The sequence below is a fragment of the Benincasa hispida genome, chromosome 4, assembly GCF_009727055.1.
Source record: "Benincasa hispida cultivar B227 chromosome 4, ASM972705v1, whole genome shotgun sequence".
Lineage (NCBI taxonomy): Eukaryota > Viridiplantae > Streptophyta > Magnoliopsida > Cucurbitales > Cucurbitaceae > Benincasa > Benincasa hispida.
In genome coordinates this window covers 29,151,441-29,173,601 of record NC_052352.1, presented here as the reverse complement: position 1 = coordinate 29,173,601, position 22,161 = coordinate 29,151,441, and the positions used below count along the sequence as shown (strand labels likewise).

The 22,161-nt window shown below is 34.0% G+C and overlaps 1 protein-coding gene across 1 annotated transcript; it reads right to left on the bottom strand.

Moving 5' to 3' along the window:
* Positions 1-21,113: 21,113 nt before the first annotated feature.
* On the bottom strand, positions 21,114-21,923 carry LOC120076739 (putative RING-H2 finger protein ATL69). Its single transcript, XM_039030641.1, has one exon. It carries the CDS (start codon positions 21,803-21,805, stop codon positions 21,296-21,298), a length of 510 nt encoding a protein of 169 aa, XP_038886569.1. The 5' UTR covers positions 21,806-21,923; the 3' UTR covers positions 21,114-21,295.
* Between the last annotated feature and the right edge of the window lie 238 nt (positions 21,924-22,161).

Here is a 22,161-nt window from a genome sequence, read left to right as displayed (position 1 = left end):
CTTGATAAAAAGAAGCAAGTGATGAGGAATAAAACGATACCTTTAAAGTTATTGTGGAAGAATCATGGCATTGAAGAAGCCACGTGGGAAGCTCATGAGTAGATGAGAAGTAAACACCCTCAGTTGTTCAGTTGATATCCTTGAAGCAAATTTCGAAGATGAAATTTCTCTTAGGGGGAGCTAAATTTTAAACCCCATGCTTTATTTTCCCTACTTAAGTATGTTTAATAGTGTGGTTAGTATGATAAATGGGTTAAAATATGAGTTAATGCTAATCTATAAGGAAATGTTGAGGAATAAGAAGAGTGTTGAAGGAGGTCCTAAGTATTTCAAAGTGTGGCTCTTGGGTGGATAGGCATAGCCTAACAAGTAAGAAATTTGGCTAAGTATGGAGCTAGGCATTAGATGTCATGAGCGTTGGTTGGAGGCCTAGTGGGCAATAACCATATCATTGGAGGTTAAGCAAGCTTGTTTATGGCTAATTTGTGGGTCGCATGATGATGCTAGGCGATGGCCTTAGGAAAGGTGATGAGCTTGTGTAAGTGACCATAAGTGTGGACGATTGCCAAGGGCTTGGTTGCATGAGTAATGGGCATGCGATAATTTAAGCTTGGGAGGTTAGTGAGCCAGGCGATGTGTGCTGCAAAGCAAAGCATTAGACAATGGCATGGTGAGGTGATGATCTTTCCAAGCCAAGGTATGAGCAGGCTGCATAGGCAAGGGAAACTGAGTGATGGAGGAAACTGAGTGATGGAGGAGAGTGTCTAGTTGTTGAGGCTGCTATGCAATGTTATGTGACCAAGAGTAAGTTTTGTGTTATATTGCAAAGGACTTCAGCTGAATTAGAGTCCTTAAAGGGCTAGCTATCATGATCCTATAGGTTGATCACACTTAGTGAGCTAGTTGGCAATTTAGTAAATAAAGAGCAGCTCATAGCCTTGGGTATAAAAGGTAGGCCGACTTCAAATGCTCATTTTGGGCGATTTACTCGTGCAATTGAGGTGATTTCAAAGTCATCTAAAAGTTGTGTGAGCCTAGTAGGTGAGCTAGTGCTATCAGAAGGAAACTCCAAAGGAATTGAGCTAGAAACTGAAAATTTTGCAGAAATGATAGATTTTCAGGTGAATCTAGGCCAGTGTAGAAGGTTTGCAGTTTCTGGCCAACCACGAGGAATTCAGAGATAAAAAGTAAGCTTATTAAGAAATTTTGAACAAGTTTGTAGAAGGAAAGTGTCTGAGATAAGGTCTGTATCATGAGTTATTCAAATTATAATTTAAATTTGGAAATTTTTGAACAAGCAAACAACTACCTTGGTTAAACAAGTAGGCAGCAACAAGAGACCGAACGTGCACGGGCTGTAGCGAGCATCAACACATCTTGGGCTGGTTGTGGGACTGTGTAGGTGAGCATAGGTGACTTAGACGCCCAAGGGAAGGCTCTTGCGATGTTAGACAGCATGTGGGGCACCTAGGTGGGGTGACTCATGCATAATTGGTATGGTTGAAGGAAAGATTTTTGCATAAGCCAACTTAACACCTAAAGAAAAATCCTAAGTGTTCAACATTGATAACGGGTAGAAATGCACGTTATTACAGTGCAAATAAGTAAAACAATGAGGGAATGTGACGGTAAAAATATACAAAATCATGTCCAAAAGCGTTAAACTGAGAAAATTTTGCTCGCATGCGCCCATTGCATAAAAGTAGCTAATTTACTTATTTTGTGCAGGAAAAATGCATTGGCGCAAGTTAAATTGCGATCCAAGGAATTAGGCGTCCGCGCATTTTGAAAGATTAAGATCACAAAGTCATGCAATCGTATGCACTCGCGAGAAGTTGCTCAAGAAGGTTGGCCACATAAAGACGACGCATCAAGGTGAAAGCATAATAAATCATGATGGGACGGAAAGCTGATGACGGTCGAATTCGAATTTAATTGACAAGCCGTTAACAAAACACTGTAGCAAGTACACTCAATTTTTCGGTGACCATTAATCAGCACATCAGAGAAAAAGATTTAATGACCGCCCATCATTGCAATCATTTGAGAGAAAAGCCTCTTCACCTTGAGCTCTATAAATACTGAAGGCCACCATCGTTAAAAGAGTTCGGCAGAAAATATAGAGATCATATACAAGATAGTTAGCCGTTAGTCTGTTCATAGTCATACTTAGAAGATAGAGACGAGCGAAGAGAAGAAGACGCCGAAAGATCATTCCCAGATAGCTCGAAAGACTGTCGAGGAGCGCTACCAAAGGAGGGAGGGACAACACTTGTGGAAGCAAGGACATTCATCTGAGCAGAGTTGGAGTGAAAAGACAGTGTAAAAGGCCACGGGAAGCAAGACGTTGCTACCGGGCTTCTTATCTCTACATTCTATTGTTAATCTATATTCTACATTTCATCTATAGACAATGGAAATCTCATTTCAACTTGTGTTCAATCTCTCCATACTTCACATGAGTAGCTAAATTTTCGAATGGGTTGAGAAGTACTTAGCTAGCATGACCTAAGATCTTCACTTTATGCGATCATCTTGTCTTATGTATGCATCATTCACCCTTTAGAGATGCTTGGGAGAGTGGTCTACAGATAGAATCTAGGCTTGGGAGAGTTAGATTAGAATCTAGGCTTGGAAAAGTCAGATTAGAACCGCATAAGCAAGAGATAGAAACTTAGGAATACGTTCTGTTTGCTATTACGCATTGCATGCACAATCGAGATAGGATATGATAGTATGCGGTCACCTTATGTATGTGTGCATCATTCATCATCGCATAGACAAGAATAGAGGCTTAGACATAAGTCTTATCGACATTATCGTATACATCGCATGCGTCCTAGAAATAGGAATTATGGCATTTGCATTGGAAGATGACATGTTGTTGTGTGTGTGTAGCATGGTCGCATAACTTGAACGCAATATTAGGAAGTATTAGCTAAATCCCTTTTACTGTCGTATAGTAACTCAATAGTCCCTGCGTTCGACCCTGGACTTACCAGGAAACCTAGTGAGATTTATACTTGGGTTTTACTAGGAAAACTTGCATGTGCAATGCATAACTCATCACCGCAAACGTACACCATAATCGCATCACATTTACAATGCATCAAACACCTAGGGAAGTTGGCATTGGCAGGTGGTCGACATGTCAAGAATAATATGAGCTTAATCCTGATAGTTAGTCTCAAAAGGGAGACCATTGATAGAAGCTAAAATATGTTGTCATGTCCACAGGGTTGACACCAATAAGAGAAGCTTATCAACCCTAGGAAGACTGTCAAAGCTGTGAGTGACTATGATTGTTCTCTAAATTTTTTTAAATCCATGTTTTAATGAAGTTTATTCTCATGTTATTCATTTTACAAGAATTCCAGACAAACTAATTTTACTAAGTTATGAAAAAATGCTAGTTTATTAAGTTTATGAAGCATGTTTAGTAAGGTTGACTAACGCATGCTAGTTTTTTTTTTAAAAAAAAGGATGTTTCTATAGCATATGCGAAGTATAAAGTACATGTTGTTATGTTTAAGTAAAAGTACTTTTGATGTTTATAAACATGCATTAAAGAACCATGTTCATATGAAAGCTATGTTAAAGTCATGTTTATAATATCATATTTTCAATAAGCATGTTCAATAGAGATGTTTCTTTAAGGATATGTTAAGCTCGATACTGAAAGACACTGAGAAGGTATCCGAGCAGCTCAATACTAAAGGACACTAAGAAAGTAACCAAGCAGCTCGATATTGAAGGACACCAAGAAGGTATCTGAGTGTAGTACCTAAGGTATGACGGTACTTAACAGAACCACCTGCAAATAGGTAGAGATGACGTTGAGAGTTGAACAAAAGGGTTCTCCTTCAACTAAGGATCAATTTCGCTATTTTTCCAGATGCGATATGTTTACAAGTTTTGTGCACATGCTTGATTGGCTAGTTCAGTTTTCAGTATTCAGTTTTCTAGTTTCCAGTTTTAAGCATGAGATTTATGTTAGGATTGGTATCCTAATTCTCCCGGAGTCTCGTTGTTTTGTAAAGACACACATTGTTTGATGAATAAAATAATTGTTATTTCATTTTGGCATTTACTCATATCCAATAAACAAAGCTCCTTGGTTATCTTATGTAAACTTCCGTATGTATATATGATATACAAGTGGATCATGCCTTAAGTGATAACCTAAATAGGTCTATAGTATAAGGATTAAGGTGGGATACCTGATCTTGGTGACACTACAGATACAGCCCGCTTTGTAGAGATTTGCAAGTGTTGTAAACTACTACAGATGGTAGATCCTAACCATTCATGTAGAGACTTGCGAGTGGAGGTGTCCTATACAAAGAGTTTGTATAAGACCTGAACCATGGGATGACTAGATTCTATATATAACGTCGTTGATACTAGAGACTTACATTTCACCTAAACGACTATAGGTGACACAACCTCAATCTTAAGTGTTTTAGGAACTTCTGCCTTTGAGGGCGGTCCTTTGATTAGTATAGGTGAGAGTGGCTAGATTGCCAACTCAACATGCCTACCTAGACTTGTCTGATATGGGAGCTGGGAACTCAATCCACAAGATGGAATTCATTTCTTTCCCAAAGCAGGATTAAGTAGAGAGATTGCTCCCTTAAGGGCTGATTTCGGGGCTTGAACATAGTGGCCATAACCTCTCCTTGGAATAGAGGACTTAGTCATAGTAGGACTATGAATTATGTTTATTAGAGGGGTCAGTGGTACTTAAGGAGTAAGATGTAACTACATGGGCATAACGGTTATTGGCCCAGCTGTACTTACGAGCGATCTGTAAAGGGTTGTCGCACTGCTGATTGGTTAAGATGGACACATAATATATCTGTGGTAAGAAGAGTTCAGTTGTCGGTCTTTAGTGGAGTGCCTAGCAGTTAACGGATGGTGGATCCCGTGACTAAAGAGTTTAGAAGTTATTCATGTACTGTTGGAGCTTCGAACTATAGGTCCATAAGGTCCCCTTGGTAGCTCAATGGATTCAGTTAAGGATCAGTTCTTGGTGTTGATTTGAAATGTTCAAATTGACAAGAGGTAACTCGATTATATATGATATGATCGGTATGATGTATGAGATACATCTAGTAGAGGATTAATGTAAATGAGATTTACATTAAGTACCATGCAATAGAAAAATAACTATGGTTTATATGTTTCATGAGATGAAATATTAAAACTGTAGGTTATAAATATAGTATGATAAGTTGGTTATCATTTATATTAATTCTTTTTCTCTAATAACCAATTGAGTGGGAGATTATTGGTGGTTTCATGGTAACCGTAAGATAAAAGGAAATATGTTTTTCTAATTTTAGAAAGTTTTTGCAAATGTTGAATTTGTGAATTTTTCTCTCTCGAAAAAAAGTTATCAAGTAAATACAGATTTACTAAACGACAGCTTGGGCGAGCTAAATGATTGTGTAGTATTTACTAAGCGACAGCTTGACCAAGGTAAACGATCGTGTAGTGTTTGTAGGCGATAGACACGGAACTAAGCGGTGAGCTAACGATCGCTTAGCTTTTGCTAAACGATTGGGCATCGACCTATACGATAGGTTCAATCATCTCCCACTTGCCCAATCTTGTACACAATTATTGATTCCTTCATTCTTCGGCCTCAATTTAAGTCCACACAGAGCCCATCCTTTGGATTCTCACACTGAGAATACCAAGGTACCCTTCTTGGTGGTGTCATACTCAACTCGACATCGTCAAGGTTCTGTGGAGGCTATTCGTGCTATTAGGGAGTTCGTGACTGAGGTGATCGTTGAGTTCGAGTGCGAGGTGTTCGTGTTGTGTAGGTTGCTGTTGTTCGAGGTGATTGTTGAGTTTGAGTTCATGACCTTGCTGTTGTTCGAGCATTCGAGGTTGCTGTGTTCGAGCGTTCATGAGAAAGAAGCATGGAGACGAGTTGACAAACGTTCGTAGCTTTTCTCCTTGTGCATTTGGATTGTCATGTTGTAATTTCGTTAATGAATGCATAACCATTTGTTTCTGTGTATAACTGTAATTTTTAATGTTCATACATGATTGTAATTTGGAATGATCTATTCCGCTGCTCATGAAAATTCTCGTGTTCGATTTCCTTCAATTTATGTTTTATTTAAGTCACTCACTGGGCTTGTAGCTCACCCTATTTTTAAGTTTTTCCCTCCCCAGGTAGCGGTCAACTCCCCAGAGGTCAATTCTATTTCTACTCTGCCACTTAAGGACTCGAGTAAAGAAGAAAGATTGGGTGTTTGTTTTGTAAATACTAGTACACATGTTTTGTGCATATAGGGACTAGGTTTAGCATACTAGGCTCACTGGATCGTGTAATTTACATAAATGTTATATATGAATGGTTGTTATGAAACCCTGTTGATTTAAGATTATGGAGTTCTTGTTAGTCTATTCAGTATGTTTATGAGTATGTGTGTATGTATTCCAGGGTTTCTAAGTCAGGTTTAGCAGGTTAGTAGGCAGTAAGTGCCAACAAGAGGGTTGCTAACTACTGCAGTCATATTTCCTTTTAGATTAAGAGGGTAATATGGGAGGGGGTGTGACAATGAGATGTATGTATTTGATATTGGAACACAGTCATCAATCGAAGATGTGGATTATAAATAAATATTAATGCATGTAGTTCAATGATGTCCAAAAAGTGTACGATTAAAGCCTTATTGACACTATAAATGTGACATTATAATAGTTTTTGTGATGGAATTTTAGTGCCAACATAACAGTTAGTTGACTAAAAAGTCAACTTTTGGGTTATTTATTTACATTGATAAATTATCATAAAAAAAATGTTACCATGACAAGTAATAAATATCAATAAATGCTTATTATTGACTACATTATCATGAAACATCCAATGATGAAAGATTTTAAATGTGTCATTGTTTCACTTTCCTTAATGGTAGATTCAAGGACTAGACAAAAAGAGTCAAGAAATGTGTTTATGGAAATGTTTTAAAGCCGTGGAAACCTTTTTCATTGTAGTGTCCAAAATGACAAATTGTTCATCTGTTGTTTGCATCGAGGGACGAACCTTGTTATATTGCTCAAACGAGCCTCTAATCTAAACCGATACTTTAGTCTATATAAACATAATACAAAGTTCATTAGATCATTCCCCTTTTTTTTTATGAAGATCAACTTTAAATCAGGTGCTAATTAGTTTATTGATTTCATAGGCTCAATTTTCTTATGGTATAATTTATATCCATCTTTTATTCAAAATGAATGAAAGGTTCCTCCATTCAAACCTTATAATTATCCCATTTTAAATTTAGGGACATCACATATTTCACATCATTGAAAGTAAGTGTTGGAAGAAAAATAGTATATATAGAACTGAGTACACTAGCAAATGTGATTACACCTCAATTACTAGAAATAATACACTTAATGTATAATATTCAAACTCAAACAAAAGTCAGATAATGTAACAAGACTAAGATATGAAAATAACCAAAGACTTGAAAGAACATCAAACCCTTTGGATACTTCAAAATGTAGTCGAGTAATACTTCTGATAAGCACTATCCTGAAGACAATTATTTGCTCTGCATGGGCTGCAAGCAAACTGCAATGGTCGTCTCAGCCAGATACAACGACTAACTTCGATAGAACTGCAATCTCAGACTACTCAAATCGGGCCAAACTCTTGGATACTTGCTCTCAACTTAACTCAAGAACAAAAGAACGAGAGAAAGAAAGGAGAGAACTTTACACATTGGAATGTGATGCTATAAATGAAGAACTAAATTGTAACTTATAGGCTAGTAACTTAGTAACTCTTCAAAATATAAAATAAAATAAAATAAATACAAAAATTAAATCATTTGTCAATTTTAACTCAATTGAGTTGTTACTAACAAAAATCAAACATAACTCATTCAAATTGAAGAAACTAGAAATTTAACTTTCATACATGTTAAATTTGTACATGAAACATCATTTTAATTTGAAGTTTCAATCCAATTGAAAGTTTCTAAACAATGAATTTAATCTACACAACTAAATCTAATTTTATGTTTCAATATTTAATTGTTTTACTTTCTTTCACGATATATATATATCCAACAATCCTCCACATGAAAGAAAATGTGAAAAATCAAACAAAAACCATTGAGAGCAAATAGACCAAATTATGCATTAGGAAAGGTGTCTTCTGAACTTGAACCTTTCTTAGTGAATATCCATTAGATTTACCGAAGAAATAGTGAGACCAGGCTCTGGAACTATCCTTCTCATTGGTGAATTGAGATAATAGACATCACATACAACTCATCTTGTATCTTTGAGTTCTATATGTTTATATCCATTTTGGTCCTTGACAAAACCCTAAATTCGTGAGAGCTTTAGAGAACTAAGTCATTTGAAAAGTTCTCATAGAAGCGATCTCACTTCTACTCTCATTTTGGTAATATTAATTAAGAGTATTTTTTCATTACTCCTTTTGTAAAACACGAGATCAATATAACGTTAACATCAACAGATCACAAACTATAGAACATCACATAAATGGGAAGAAACTATAAGTTTCTTAGTGTGTCAACTATGAATTATCCACCTAGTTTGCCTATTGAACCTAGATCTTGAGATCTCCAGTCAACTAGGTTTGGTTACCACCAGATAACTCACTTCATAGGTTTTAGCCTCATTTCCCTTGAAGTATATGTGACTTGCTCTCTTGACAATCCTTTCATCAAAGGATCTGCAATATTCTTATTTTGATTTCACATAATCAATGGAAATTATTCAATAATCAATGGAAATTCTCCTTTTTTACGTAATACACAAAGAGGAAGGGAAAGGAGAAAACTTACCTTGAATAACCATTTCTTCTCGAATTCTTCTTCAATGATCACAAATAATTCTTCTTCTCTTGAATGCGAACACCACAAAAATACCAAAAAGTTTTGACACCACCACAATGGCTACCTCGTTATCCTCAAGGTGAGAATCACAACAGAGTGTGTGGCCTTGCAGGTGTAATTTTGGTGAGAGGGAAAATAGGAGTTCTTGAGAGACTTTCCTTATAGAGGAAGAAGATGAGACAAAGAGCTCTTTCTGCAGATGAATTTCACGAAAAAACATTGATCCCAAAACTCCTTTGTTTGATGGTCATATGAAAGAGATGTGAGATGTGATGGAGTTATCAGATAACTCCCTCCATCATCGTGAAATAACTTCAAAGGGAGCTATTTCTCAAATTTCAAATTTAAATTTAAATTATATTAACTAACTTAATATAACTAAATTTAAATTATATATTATATCTCATATAATATATAACCTATAGTTATTATATCACATATAATATAACCTATAGTTTATGTTCTCTCATAGAACCTATAGTATTAATATGAATCATATTCATATTAATTTTAACTTATAGTATTTATATGAATCTCATTCATATAAATAATATTTGAATCATATTAAAAAATTTATTTCTCTTATTAAACTTTATATTATAATGTATCCAAATACATTATATTAATTGTATCTTATACAATTAATTCCCTTTAATTAATTTGAACAATTCAAATTAATCCAAAATTAATTGATTCTCATTAACTATTATTGAGTTAGCAAGGGGCCTTATGAACCTAAATATTAGAAGCACAAATGATACGAGATTTATTAATTAATCTCCTTAATTAAATTAATCAATGTTCATTAACTATCAGTCACTCCACTAAATACCGACAACTACACTCTTCGCAATGTAGATATATTTATGTGTTCATTGGATATAACCAATTAATAGTGAGTTGATCCTTCACAAATTGCTCGTAAGTACGGCTAGGTCAAAATTCCCGTTTTACTCCTGTAGTTACATTTAACTCCTTAAGTACCACTGATCCCTCTAATGAATAATTAGTCATAGTTTAACTATAACTAGATTTCTCTGCCAGTGAGAGGGTGAGACGCCTTATTGTTCAAGACCTAGACTTAGGCAAGCAGCAAATTATCTACTTACCCTAACAACAGAAATTCCTTATGGAAATCGAATACGTAACAGCTTGTGAAGCAGCTAAAGAGGCTGTTTGGCTGAGGAAATTCCTTTCAGATATGGACGTTGTTCCAGATATGGATTTGCGTATCACTATGTATTGTGATAATAGCGGGATTATGGCAAATTCGAAGGAGCCTCAGAGTCATCGTCAGGGCAAGCATATAGAGCAAAAATATCGATCAGGAAGATTGTGCATCGTAGTGATGTGATAGTCACGAAGATCGCGTCGGAGAACAACGTTGCTAATCCCTCTACAAAGGCTCTCACGGCTAACGTGTTCGAGGGTGACCTGGAGACTCTAGGTCTGCGGGACATGCGACATCTTGTCTAGGGCAAGTGGGAGATAATACTAGGATATGCCCTAGTTTATTGTATATTGTACATGTTTTTCCTTGTATTGTACATTAATCTCCCGAGGCATTAGGACAAGTGGGAGATTGTTGGGGTTGGTGTCCTAATTTTCCTGGAATCTCGTTGTTTGTAATTATACATATTGTTTATGAATAAAATAATTGTTATTTCATTCTGACATTTACCCATATCCAATAAACAAAGCTCCATGGTTATCTCATGTAAGCTTAAGCATGTATATGGGATATACAAGTGGATCATGCCTTAAGTGATCAATTAAATAGGTTTGTAGTATAAGGATTAATGTGGGATACTTGATCCTAGTGACACCACGGATACGACCCACTTTGTAGAGGTTTGCAAGTGTTGTAAACTACTATAGATGGTAGATCCTGACCATTCATGTGGAGATATGCGAGCGGGGGTGTCCTATACAAAGAGTTTGTATAAGATTGGACCACGAGATGACTAAACTCTATATATAATGTCCTTGATACTTGAAACTTACATCTCACCTAAATGACCATAGGTGACACAATCTCAATCCTGAGTATTTTGGGAAGTCCTACCTTTGAGGGCGGTCCTTTGTTTAGTATGGGTGAGAGTGGCTAGTTTGCCAACTCAACATACCTACCTTTTTGGGGACTTGTTTGATTTAGGAGCTGGGAACTCAATTATACAAGATGGAATTCACTCCTTCCCCGAAGCAGGAGTAATTAGATAGATTACTCTCTTAAGGGCTCATTCTGGGGCTTGAATATAATGACCACAAATTCTCTTTTGAAGAGAGGACTCAGTCATAGTAGGACTATGACTTATGTTCATTAGAGGGATTAGTGGTACTTAAGGTGTTAGATGTAACTACAGGGGCATAACGGTTATTGGCCAAACTATACTTACGAGCAATCTGTGAAGGGTTGTCACACTGTTGATTGGTTAATATGGACAAATAATATATTTGTGGTAAGGAGAGTTCAGTTGTTGGTCTTTAATGAAGTGCCTGGAAGTTAACAAATGGTAGATCTCGTGACTAAAGAGTTTAGTCATTCATTCACGTACCGTTGGAGCTTCGAGTTACAAGTCCATAAGGTCCTCTTGGTAACTCAATGGATTCAAGTTAAGGATCAGTTCTTGGTGTTGATTTGAAATGTTCAAATTGACACGAGATAATTCGGTTATATATGATATGATCGGTATGGTGTATGAGATACATCAAATAGATGATTAATGTAAATGAGATTTACATTAAGTGTCATGGAATAGAAAAAGACCTATGGTTTATATGTTTCATGAGATGAAATATTAAAACTATAGGTTATAAATATATTATGGTAAGCTAGTTATCATTTATATTTATAATAATAATTAATTATTGGATAATTATCTCTTTTTCTCTAATAACCAATTGAGTGGGAGGTTATTGGTGGTTTCATAGTAACCGTGAGATAAAAAGAAAATTTTTTTCCTAATTTTAGTAAGAAATAAGATTTGCAAAATTGTGATTTTCATATTTCCACTCTCAGAAAGTTCTCACAGATAGTTGTCAAGTAAATCAGATTTATTAAGGCGACAGCTTGGAGTTAGCTAAACGATCGTGGAGTGTTCTTACATGATAGACACTTAGCTAGACGATGAGCTAGATGATCGCATAACTTTTACTAAGCGATTGAGCATCAACCTATACGATAGGTTGTGTCTTCTCCCACTTGCTCAATCATTTACAAGATTGTTCCTCCTCCAGTTTTCTGCCTCAAACCAAGTCCACACAAAGGTCACCCTCTGGATTCTCACACCGAGAATACCAAGGTATCCTTCTTAGTGGTGTCATAATCAACTTGACACAGTCGAGGTTATGTGGAGGCCATTCGTGGTGTTCGGGGTGTTCGTGACCTTGGCGATCGCTTAGTTTGAGTGTGTGGTGTTCGTGCAGTGTAGCAGTCGTGTTGGACGAACGTTCGTGTGTTGCTGTGTTGTTGTGATCAAGAAACTTAAAGATGAGTCTGTAAAGGTTTGTTGATTCTTGTTCTTGATCTATAATAAAGCATGCTGTAATTTCTATTTTATGCATAACTGTTTTGTTTCCGTTTGTGATTGTAATTGTAATGTTCATATATGATTGAAATTTGGAAAGATCCTTCCGCTGCTCATGGAAATCCTTATGTTCGATTTCCTTCAGTTTGCTGTCAGCAAAACTTCGCCCCACAAATTGTGATGTCAATCTGAACTATTTAACATGTAATTAACCATGTCCTTTAAAAATCTGGTTCTTTCTTTCAGCTACACCGTTTTGTTGTGGTGCATAAGATGCTGTAGTTTGATGAATTATAACATTAATCGCACAGAATTCATAAAGTGATGATGATTCATATTCACCACCTCTATCTGATTTAAGCACCTTTACTTTCTTCTTAAGTTGATTTTCAACTTATGCATTATATGTTTTAAAAATATTAAAGGTTTCATCTTTACAATTTAATAAAATACATAGCAATATTTACTACAATCATCAATGAATGTGACAAAGTATCTCTTACTACCTCTTCTGGGAGTACTTTTCATATCACATACATCATTGTGGATTAAATCAAGTAACTAATTACTTCTTTCCACAAATGAAAATGACTTTCTAGTAAACTTTGATTCAACACAAACTTCACATTTGTGTCTATTATCAATGATAAAATTTGATAATAATCCTAAGCTTACCTTTCTATTTAAAGAATGGTAATTGACATGCCCAAATCTAGAATGTCAAACATTGCTAACTCAACAATATAAGCAGAAGAGTCAATATTATTATTATTCTTTTGAACATGTCATCACTTAGATAGTCTTTTCTCACATACATACCCCCCCTTTGTCAAAATAAATTTATCTAACTCAGATACAAGCTTGAACCCATTTTTATTAAAGTAGAGTTCGTGACACTAGATTATTTCAAATCTCTGGCAAATGCCACACATCATTGAGGGTAAGTATTTTTCTAGAAGTCCATTGCAGCTGGATCTTCCCTTTGCTTTCCACAGAGGCAGTTGAAGCATTTCCCATGTACAACTTTTCGCTACCATCTTGCTTCTCATATGTAACGAACAATGTCTTTCCTTATAAATGTGCCTAGTAGCACCAGTATCAACCCACCAATCTTTGGTGTCTGAAGCCATATTTACCTCAGAAATGACAGAAACCAGATTATCATTTTCCACGACATTGGCCTAATTATTGGAACTTTGTCCCTTCTTATATTTGCATATTGCAATGGTATGGCTACTTTTACCACAAACCCTACAATTTCCTCGATTGTGCTAGCTAGGATCATTCTTTTATCCATGATGCTTCTTAAAATTTTGCTTCTTAAGTTTATGCTTTGAAGTTTTAGCAATGTGAACCTTAGATTCAAATTCTAGTGGAGTTTTATCTCCTTTTCTGTTATCCTCTTAAATGTGGAGTTTTACCACAAGGTTCTCCATGGATAATTCCTTTTCCTTGTGCTTGCGATAGCATTTGAAATCCTTTCAGGAAGAGACAACTTCTCAATCACAGTAACAACTTGGAATGATTCACTAATGTTCAGTCCTTCATTTTGCAAATCACTAATGATAATTTGCAATTCCTCCATCTGCCAAAACGTAGTCGAGGTATGCTTCTGACAAGCACTGTCTTGAAGACAATTATTCACTCTACACGGGCTGCGAGCAGACTATAATGATTGCCTCAAAAAGATACAACGACTAACTCTAGTAGAACTGCAACCTCGAACTACTCAGATCTAACAAAGCTCGTGGATACTTGCTCTCAACTTAACTCAAGAACAAAAGAAACAAAGAAATGAGAGAACTGTTTACTTTTGAATGGGATGCTACAAATGAAAAACTAAGTTGCTATTTATAGACTAGCAACTTAGTAACTCTCCAAAATACAAAAATAAAATCAAATAAATATAAAAATTGAAATATTTGTCATATAACTCAATTGAGTTGTCACTTGACAAAAATCAAACATAACACATTTAAATTGAACAAACTACAAAGTTAAATTTGTATATGAAACATCATTTTAATTTGAAATTTCAATCCAATTTATGAAATTAAAATTGATTAATTGTATACATCGAGTTTCTTTCTAGTGTATTTTGGTTACTCATTTATTTCTTCCTCATTTTTATATTTAATAGCTGTTCTTCCTTGTGAAAATTATTTAAGTTTCAAATAACACAAATTTATGTGTTATACTTTTTCAAAAAAAATAATAATAATCGAGTTTCTTTCTGGTGTATTTTGGTTACTCATTTATTTCTTCCTCATTTTTATATTTAATAGTTGTTCTTCCTTGTGAAAATTATTTAAGTTTCAAATAACATGAATTTATGTGTTATACTTTTTCAAAAAAACAAAATAAAATAATGTGTCATACATGTCTCTCTACTGTCCAAAATATACTCTCCAAAATATAATCTAAAAGCAAAAGAGTGAAAAAAAATTATTGAACGAGCTTAATTATAACAAATTCAGTTCTATATAATTTAGACATAGTTTAAATTTTGATTCCTATTATTTTAGAAATTTAAACGTTAGTTACCATCGATAATGTGAATTTTTCAAATAAAAAGAATTAAAGAGTTAATTAAATCATTCAATACAAAATAAAATATTTATTTAAAAACAAGAAGAGGCATTGCAAATCTAAAAGAGAATTAAGTTTTTTTATGGTTTATCTTACATAGTAAATAAATAATATTTTGACTTACATTTATTGAAAAAAATTGAAATTAGTGGCATAATCAAATCTTTCGACCGATAAAAGGTTACTATTAAACTTTGATTAAAATATATATATGTTTTTTAGTTTAAATTAAAGTTTAAAATGAGAAGTTTAATTGCATCATCTAAATCAAGATTAAAAAGATTTTTCTTTGAAAAGATTATCATAAACTAAAAACATTAACAATACTTTGGTTTACATTAAAATTTAAATGTAAAACGATTATCAAATCATTTCGTTTCAAATAAATAAAGAAATAAGATTTTAAGGGTGGTATTATAAAAAAAAATTTAATTTAAAGTAAAGTGGTTAATGATATCATCCCAATAAAAAAAATATATTGTGATTTTCTAATTCAAAGAGGACTATCAGAAAATTTAAAATGTAAAAAAAAAAAGATATTTTGGTTTAAATTAAAGTTTGAAACTAGGAAGATTAATAAAATTACTCAAATCAAAATAAATTAAAAAAAATTAACTAAGAGACAATTATCAAATTTTAAAAAAAAATGAAAAATATCTTAGTTTAAATTTTAGAGAATAATCAAATCATCCAAATCAATATTTTAAAAAATTAAGGGAGGGTTATCATGAATCACTACAAAAATTTTGGTTATTCTTGACAAAACTATTCCCGACGCAGGAAAAAACATTGGCGTATCTTATTTCCCCCAACGGTAAAATAGCGATATCAGAATAAACCCAACCCAACGGATTGGTTACTAGCGTTGGGCTAACTACTCTATCCCGACAGTCTAAAAACCAACCATCGGGCTTGGTGAACTATCCCGACGGTCACAAGTTCATTGGGAGATGTTCGGTTTTTTTTAAAAAAATGAGAAAATTACAGTTTTATGTTCTCTCAACGGTCGGAGCAATACTGTTGGGGCATAGTCCCTTTGTCCGACGGTTACGTACCATCGGGAGGTAGCGAAATAGAAAATTAAAAAACGTTATGGAAAATTGTCAAATTATCCCGATGGTTCTCGAGTGACTGTCGAGAGTATCTACTTCTGACGACGGTGTAGGAAACGTCATCAGGCGAAGTTTAATGTTTAAAAAATAAGAAATATAAATAAAAAATATATGGAAAATTGTCAAGTTTTGGCCAGCGGTATGCTTGAAACCGTCGGGCTAATATTGAGTTAGTCCGACAATATTTAAGTGACCGTTGAGAGTTTGTACTTCGGCCGATGGTATTGAAGCGACCATCAGACGATCATTATTACAATAGAAAACTTATGGGAAATTGTGAAGTTATGCCAATGGTGGTGCAAGACGACCGTCGGGATTGGGTTGAGTTAGGCCGACGATACACAACAACCGTCGGGAGTTCATATTTCGACCGACGGTGGTCGATCGACCATCGGGTGATGGGTATTAAAATAAAAAAAACTTATGGAAAGTTGTGATGTTATGCCGATGGTGGTGTCAGAGCACCGTCGGAATAAGGTTGTGTTAGCCTGACGGTACGCATGTGACCGTCGAGAGTTGATAATTTCAATCGACAATGTTGATTGACCGTCGAGATTAAGACATTTATCCCGACATTTTTCCAAACGAACGTTAGGATAAGTACATTAAAAAAAACCCTCTGCCACCTACAGTTTCTTCTTTTCATTTTTCTTCTCTCCTTTGTTCTTTATTCTCCGAAACCAGACGTCTGATTTCTTCTCCAAAACCCAGTCGTTTGATTTCTTTTCCTTTGCTTGTCGTCCGTTCGCCGCCTGCTCGTTTGCTCATCGTTCATTGTCGGAGGAGGACATTATCAGAGAAGCCTACAATCATTTTCCTTCTCTATCCTCCTATTTGTTTTCTCCATCTCCATTGTATTGTGCCAAAAAGGTTAGTATTTTCAGATAATCTACTTACCTACTTACCTACCTTGTATTATGCCATTGTCTTGATTTCTTCTTTTTTTTGGATTAATCCTAATTTGTTGAATTACAACCTTTAAACTTTTTTTGTATTGTGCTAGGGTTTGTATTGTGTCATTGTCTTGTATTGTACTTACCTACTACTGTGTAAACTTTTTTTTGGATTAATCCAATTTTTTCAAGACAAGTCATTCGAACACTACGAAATCTGCGATTCCTTTTGGGTATTCTTTATGTTTTTTTCTTAAATTTGTTGATTTAGGTTGAACTGTGAATTCTTCGTATGTTTAAGTGTTCGGCTTCTTTCTTTGCCCCTTTGGGTCTTTCAATCCAATAAAACTACAACCTTTTGGATTTGAATAATGATTTGAATTGATTCTGCTTAAGAAAACTACCGTCTCAATTTTCAAGTTTATAATTAGAAAATGAAATTTTCATCTTTTTTGGATTTGAATAATGATTTGAATTGATCTGCCATTCATGAAAATCTAATCATTCTGATTTGGTAAGTTAAATAGTGATGTTGCTTTCCCTGGAGTATTAAGTTTGAGAAGTATATAATTTATGGACCATATTGGGATTGAGCCACTTCTCTTCATCTCTTTCAATTTTTGTTTAACTCATTTAAGAGTTGTTCTTCGATTGTTTTTATAAAAAATTGTCAACACTTTTAGGGTATTGGAGGTCTAATATATATAGATTATGGTTTTAAATTTTGGAGAATCATTTTCAGAACAATTGGTACATCTACTCCATACAAAAATGAAGGAAAATATCATAATAAAAAGGTTTGGAACGTGTTTTACTATTCAAATCATGGATTCGTATTGATCAAATTTTGAAATAGACACATTTTAATTTTTGATCACTACAATGATCATAACCATTTTAATTAGTTTCATTTTTCTTGAATGCATGTTTTATTTGGCTGAATTTTTCTTTTTTCATCAACTAAGTTTCTTTTCTTATCAACTATGTTTTTTATCAGTTCATAGCCTAGTCTAATAGTAGTGATCGACATTTTCTTGTATAAGTGTGTTTCTTATATCAACTTCCATATATATATTTTGATTAACAGATTTAAATAAAGAATAAAAAAAGTTAATTTCAATTGTTAAATATATAATCCCGACGATACAAGGGGTTGGAAAAAATCATAATTTTATGCGTTTTTTATCTTTTCCCGACACTAAGAAACAATCCCCCGACGGTTCAAGGGGTCGGGAAAAGCCACTAAATCCTGACGATTAGACACATCGTCTGTGTAAGTCGCTTATCCGGACGGTCCTAATTTCTAAAGACCGTCGGGAGTTAGAAAACTTCGTCCGACGGTGCAAAGTCACCGTCAGGATAATTGAATATGTCCCGATGGTGGCACTAATTTGTCACTGTCAGAATATAATTATTTTTCCCAACAGTATCTTTTCACCATCAGGCGAAGTTTTTTAACCCCCGATGGTCTTCGGAAATTAGGACCGTCGGGGTTTGGCGACTTATCCCGAAGATTTTGTTTAGGGTTAGAACAAAAGATCCATTCTCCATCCGTCGAGATAACTTTTTTCCCTACGACAAAACTTTTATACCATCGGAGAAGGTTACGCCGATGAAGCTTTGCCAACGATCCCACCGATGATTATTCGGCCGTCAAAAAAAGTTTGGCAGACGATGTTTTTGACTAATTCCGACAGTTTGTAGTGTCGGAAAAGGTCCAAATTATTGTAGTGAAATTTTAAAAAATATATTTTTTGCGTTTAAATTAAAAATTGAAGTCAAGAGAAAATCAAATCATCCAAATAAAAATAAAAAATTATTCTTTTTAACTAAGAAACAACTATTACAAAATTTTAAAAGACTTGATTTTGTGAATAAATAAAAAAAATAATCAATAGATTTTCTTGATGTAATAAACAATGACATGTTTTTGTTAGGTCATTCAAATATTTATTTTATTACACCTTCCTCAAAGTTATAGAACACATGTAATACACATAGTTTTCAATTAGTTTTTATTAAATGTAATTTATTAAGTTTTTACTTAATTAAATTAAAATTCCATATATAATCGAACTTTCGTCTATTTTTAGCTTCATTCAACTCTTATATTTCTTTCAATTCAATAATTGAATTGGATTTTTTTTATGAAAGTTATGTTATTTTATTTGTTTTATAAATAAAATATGTTTTGTCTTTTATTTTAAAGTATTTATAAACAAGTTTCTTCTTTCTTTTAAATATCTTCAGATTTGAAAACGCTTTTTTTCTCATTTTTTTCGAGTTCTTTTTATTAAAATAGGTTTAAAAGAAAGTTGTTTTCATGGAGAACCAAAAGCAGTTCAACTTTCATTCCTCAAGCGGTTAAAAAACATTTTTTTTGTCCTATTTTTTTTTTTTTTATATATATTGAATCTTTATTAGGGGGTTATATATATATGTATGTATTTAATTTAACCAAAATAAAATAATAGCTCATGAATGAATGAATGAATGAAGTATTTTATGGAGAAGTGAAATAGTGTTGGAAGTTGAAGAGGAGTGAATAAACAATGCACCACAAAATCCGCCTGACTTTCATAAACACAACTTTAGACTTAGCAAATTAATATTTCAATTCAACGTTGGTTTTTTCACAAACTTCAATGGAATCACATGCTTCCATTAACTACACCTCTTAATAATCGCCGCACCAATTTCAACAAACTAACTTCTTTCATCTCCTTTACATAAATATTGTTTTCAAAAATAAAATAAAATAAAACCATAGAGATTGAAGTAATGTTTATAGATATGATTTCGAAAAATATAGAATAAAAAAGTTATTAAAAGAAGCTTTAATTATTCATAATGTTTACCTTTCAAAAAGTAGTAGAGTTTTGTATCTTCACAAAGTACTTTTAATAATTGTGGAAGGATGGTCCAACGGACCTTTAAAATAGTCATTAATATCTTCTCCATTAAACTATACTTTATAGTTTACACAACTTCGTATTCTTTCTAATATAAAATTTTGAAATATCAAAAAAATTGGGCAACAATAGAAGATAAATATATACATTTACCATTCATTAAGATTCAAAAAAGTTTAAGAAATGATTTTAAATCTTGTGATTTGAAATCTGAGAAACGATTTTAAATTAATTATTTCGTTTGGAACTAGAAAGATTTGAAATAAATATATTTAAAACGATGTGTGTTGGACGTGACTAAAAAAAGAAAGTTAAGAATTTACTAATATAGACTTTTAACTCTAATAGATTAATTGAAAATTAGAATATGACAAAATTAAATTAGTAATTTACTTTGAAATCATATAAATCTTTAAAAGCAGTATTTGATATCACTTCGGATTTGAAAAGCATTCTCTTTCTTATATTAACTAACGTAGAAACTCATTTAAAATAAGTTATTTGAAATCAATTCTAATTCTACACGAACGGTATACAGATTAAATATAACTATATATTTGGTTCTAGAACTTTTCTAATTCTATATATTTAGTGCTTGTATTTAAAAAAAATTCAAATAAATCTTCCAACTATTAATTTTTGTGTTTAATAAATCCATATCATTAACTCCACTCATTAATTTTAACCCTTTCATGATGCATTAATTGAGTTGAGGAAGGATTACACACTAAGATCAACCTACACATTTTTGAATGATGCATCGGTATAATCAGGTGGGCTAAATTAAAGAAAATTTCTTCAACTTTACCATTCGTTTCAAAAGTATTCTTCTAAAAGTTGTGATATCCTTCCTCGATTTTTTATATATATTTTAAAATTATCATGTAAATATAAACCAAATACAATATTTGAAAGAAATTGAGATCTAAAATAATATAGTCATGACCTAAATGCGATCTTATGAAATTTCAAGATACTTTTCGTTTTAGCTCACCACCAAAATGTTCTATGTCTCAATTTCCATCTAAAATTTTAAAGAGTCATGAGTAACATTACAATTTTTTGAAAAATAAATGTACTTCTAAAACAAACGACAAACTTCAAACAGATATTTTACTCTTTAATATTTTTATGTGAGGCGAGAGTTAAAGAGATAGATCATATTAATCTATTGAATACAAAATTAAAGGTATAAATCGAGATTTATTAGAAACTTTTCCAACTTTACATCTAGAGATAATCCAGAAAGTTTCCATATCTATCAAAAACTACTAGTCAAAAGTAACCAGAGACACAAATTCATGGAGAAAAATCGTAAACACTAACCCTATAATGTAATGAAGAGGAAGAGGAGGAAGAAGAAGATCACCTGGCACTGGAAGCCAGAGGCACAAACTCAGAGAGAGGAGTAGCAACAGGGGTTGGAGCAGGGGAATTTCGACATAAAGGACAGGTAGCGTTCATTCGAAGCCATTCATCGACGCAATCGGAGTGAAAACAATGGCAACAATCGGGAATGCAGCGGAGAGAATCGTAGGGCTTGTAATCAGAGAGACAAATGGAGCAAGGGCCATGATTAGGGGCGGGAAGACGGCGACTCTCTCCGAGGACTAACTTAGGGTACGATTCGATGATGGAGCCATCTAATCCGACCATGAGAACCACCACATTGTCAGCGGCGGGAGAAGGGAGAGAAGCGGAGGGTCTAGGGCGAGGGCGAGGGCGGGCAGATTTGACGCGAATGCAAGCGTAGGAGACGAGCATGACGGTGGAGATGAAGACGAGGATGCTGACGGCGATGGCAATGCCGTAGCCGAGGCCGACGCCGGTGGGGGCAGTGGTGGAGGAGGAGGAAGGGGGATGGGCGGAGGACATAACAGAGAGAAATAGGGGAATTTGAAAATGGAGTTTCAAAGGAAGGAGTGAAAATGGTGGGAATGGTGGGACAAAGGGGACAGGGTTTGTTAAGCCACGCCGGAGTCCGCGGGAAAAAAATTGGAAAATAAAAATTAATTAAATAAATAAAAGTGGCTTTGACTTTTGACTTTTTGAGTATGTAGGTAAGGAAGTTACCGTTGATGACTTGATTTGATATCCCTACCAATATGAGATTTTTTATTAAATTATACAAAATACCTATGAATTTTAATTTAATTTTTTTTTTTTTTTTTGCTCTTGAACTTTTGGTACCCTTAAAAACTTTGAAGTTTTTCCAAAATATCTTTTGTGTT

Bases quoted from the DNA above. Each gene is read 5' to 3' on its own strand.
- LOC120076739 (XM_039030641.1), bottom strand. From the start codon at position 21,805: ATGTCCTCCGCCCATCCCCCTTCCTCCTCCTCCACCACTGCCCCCACC.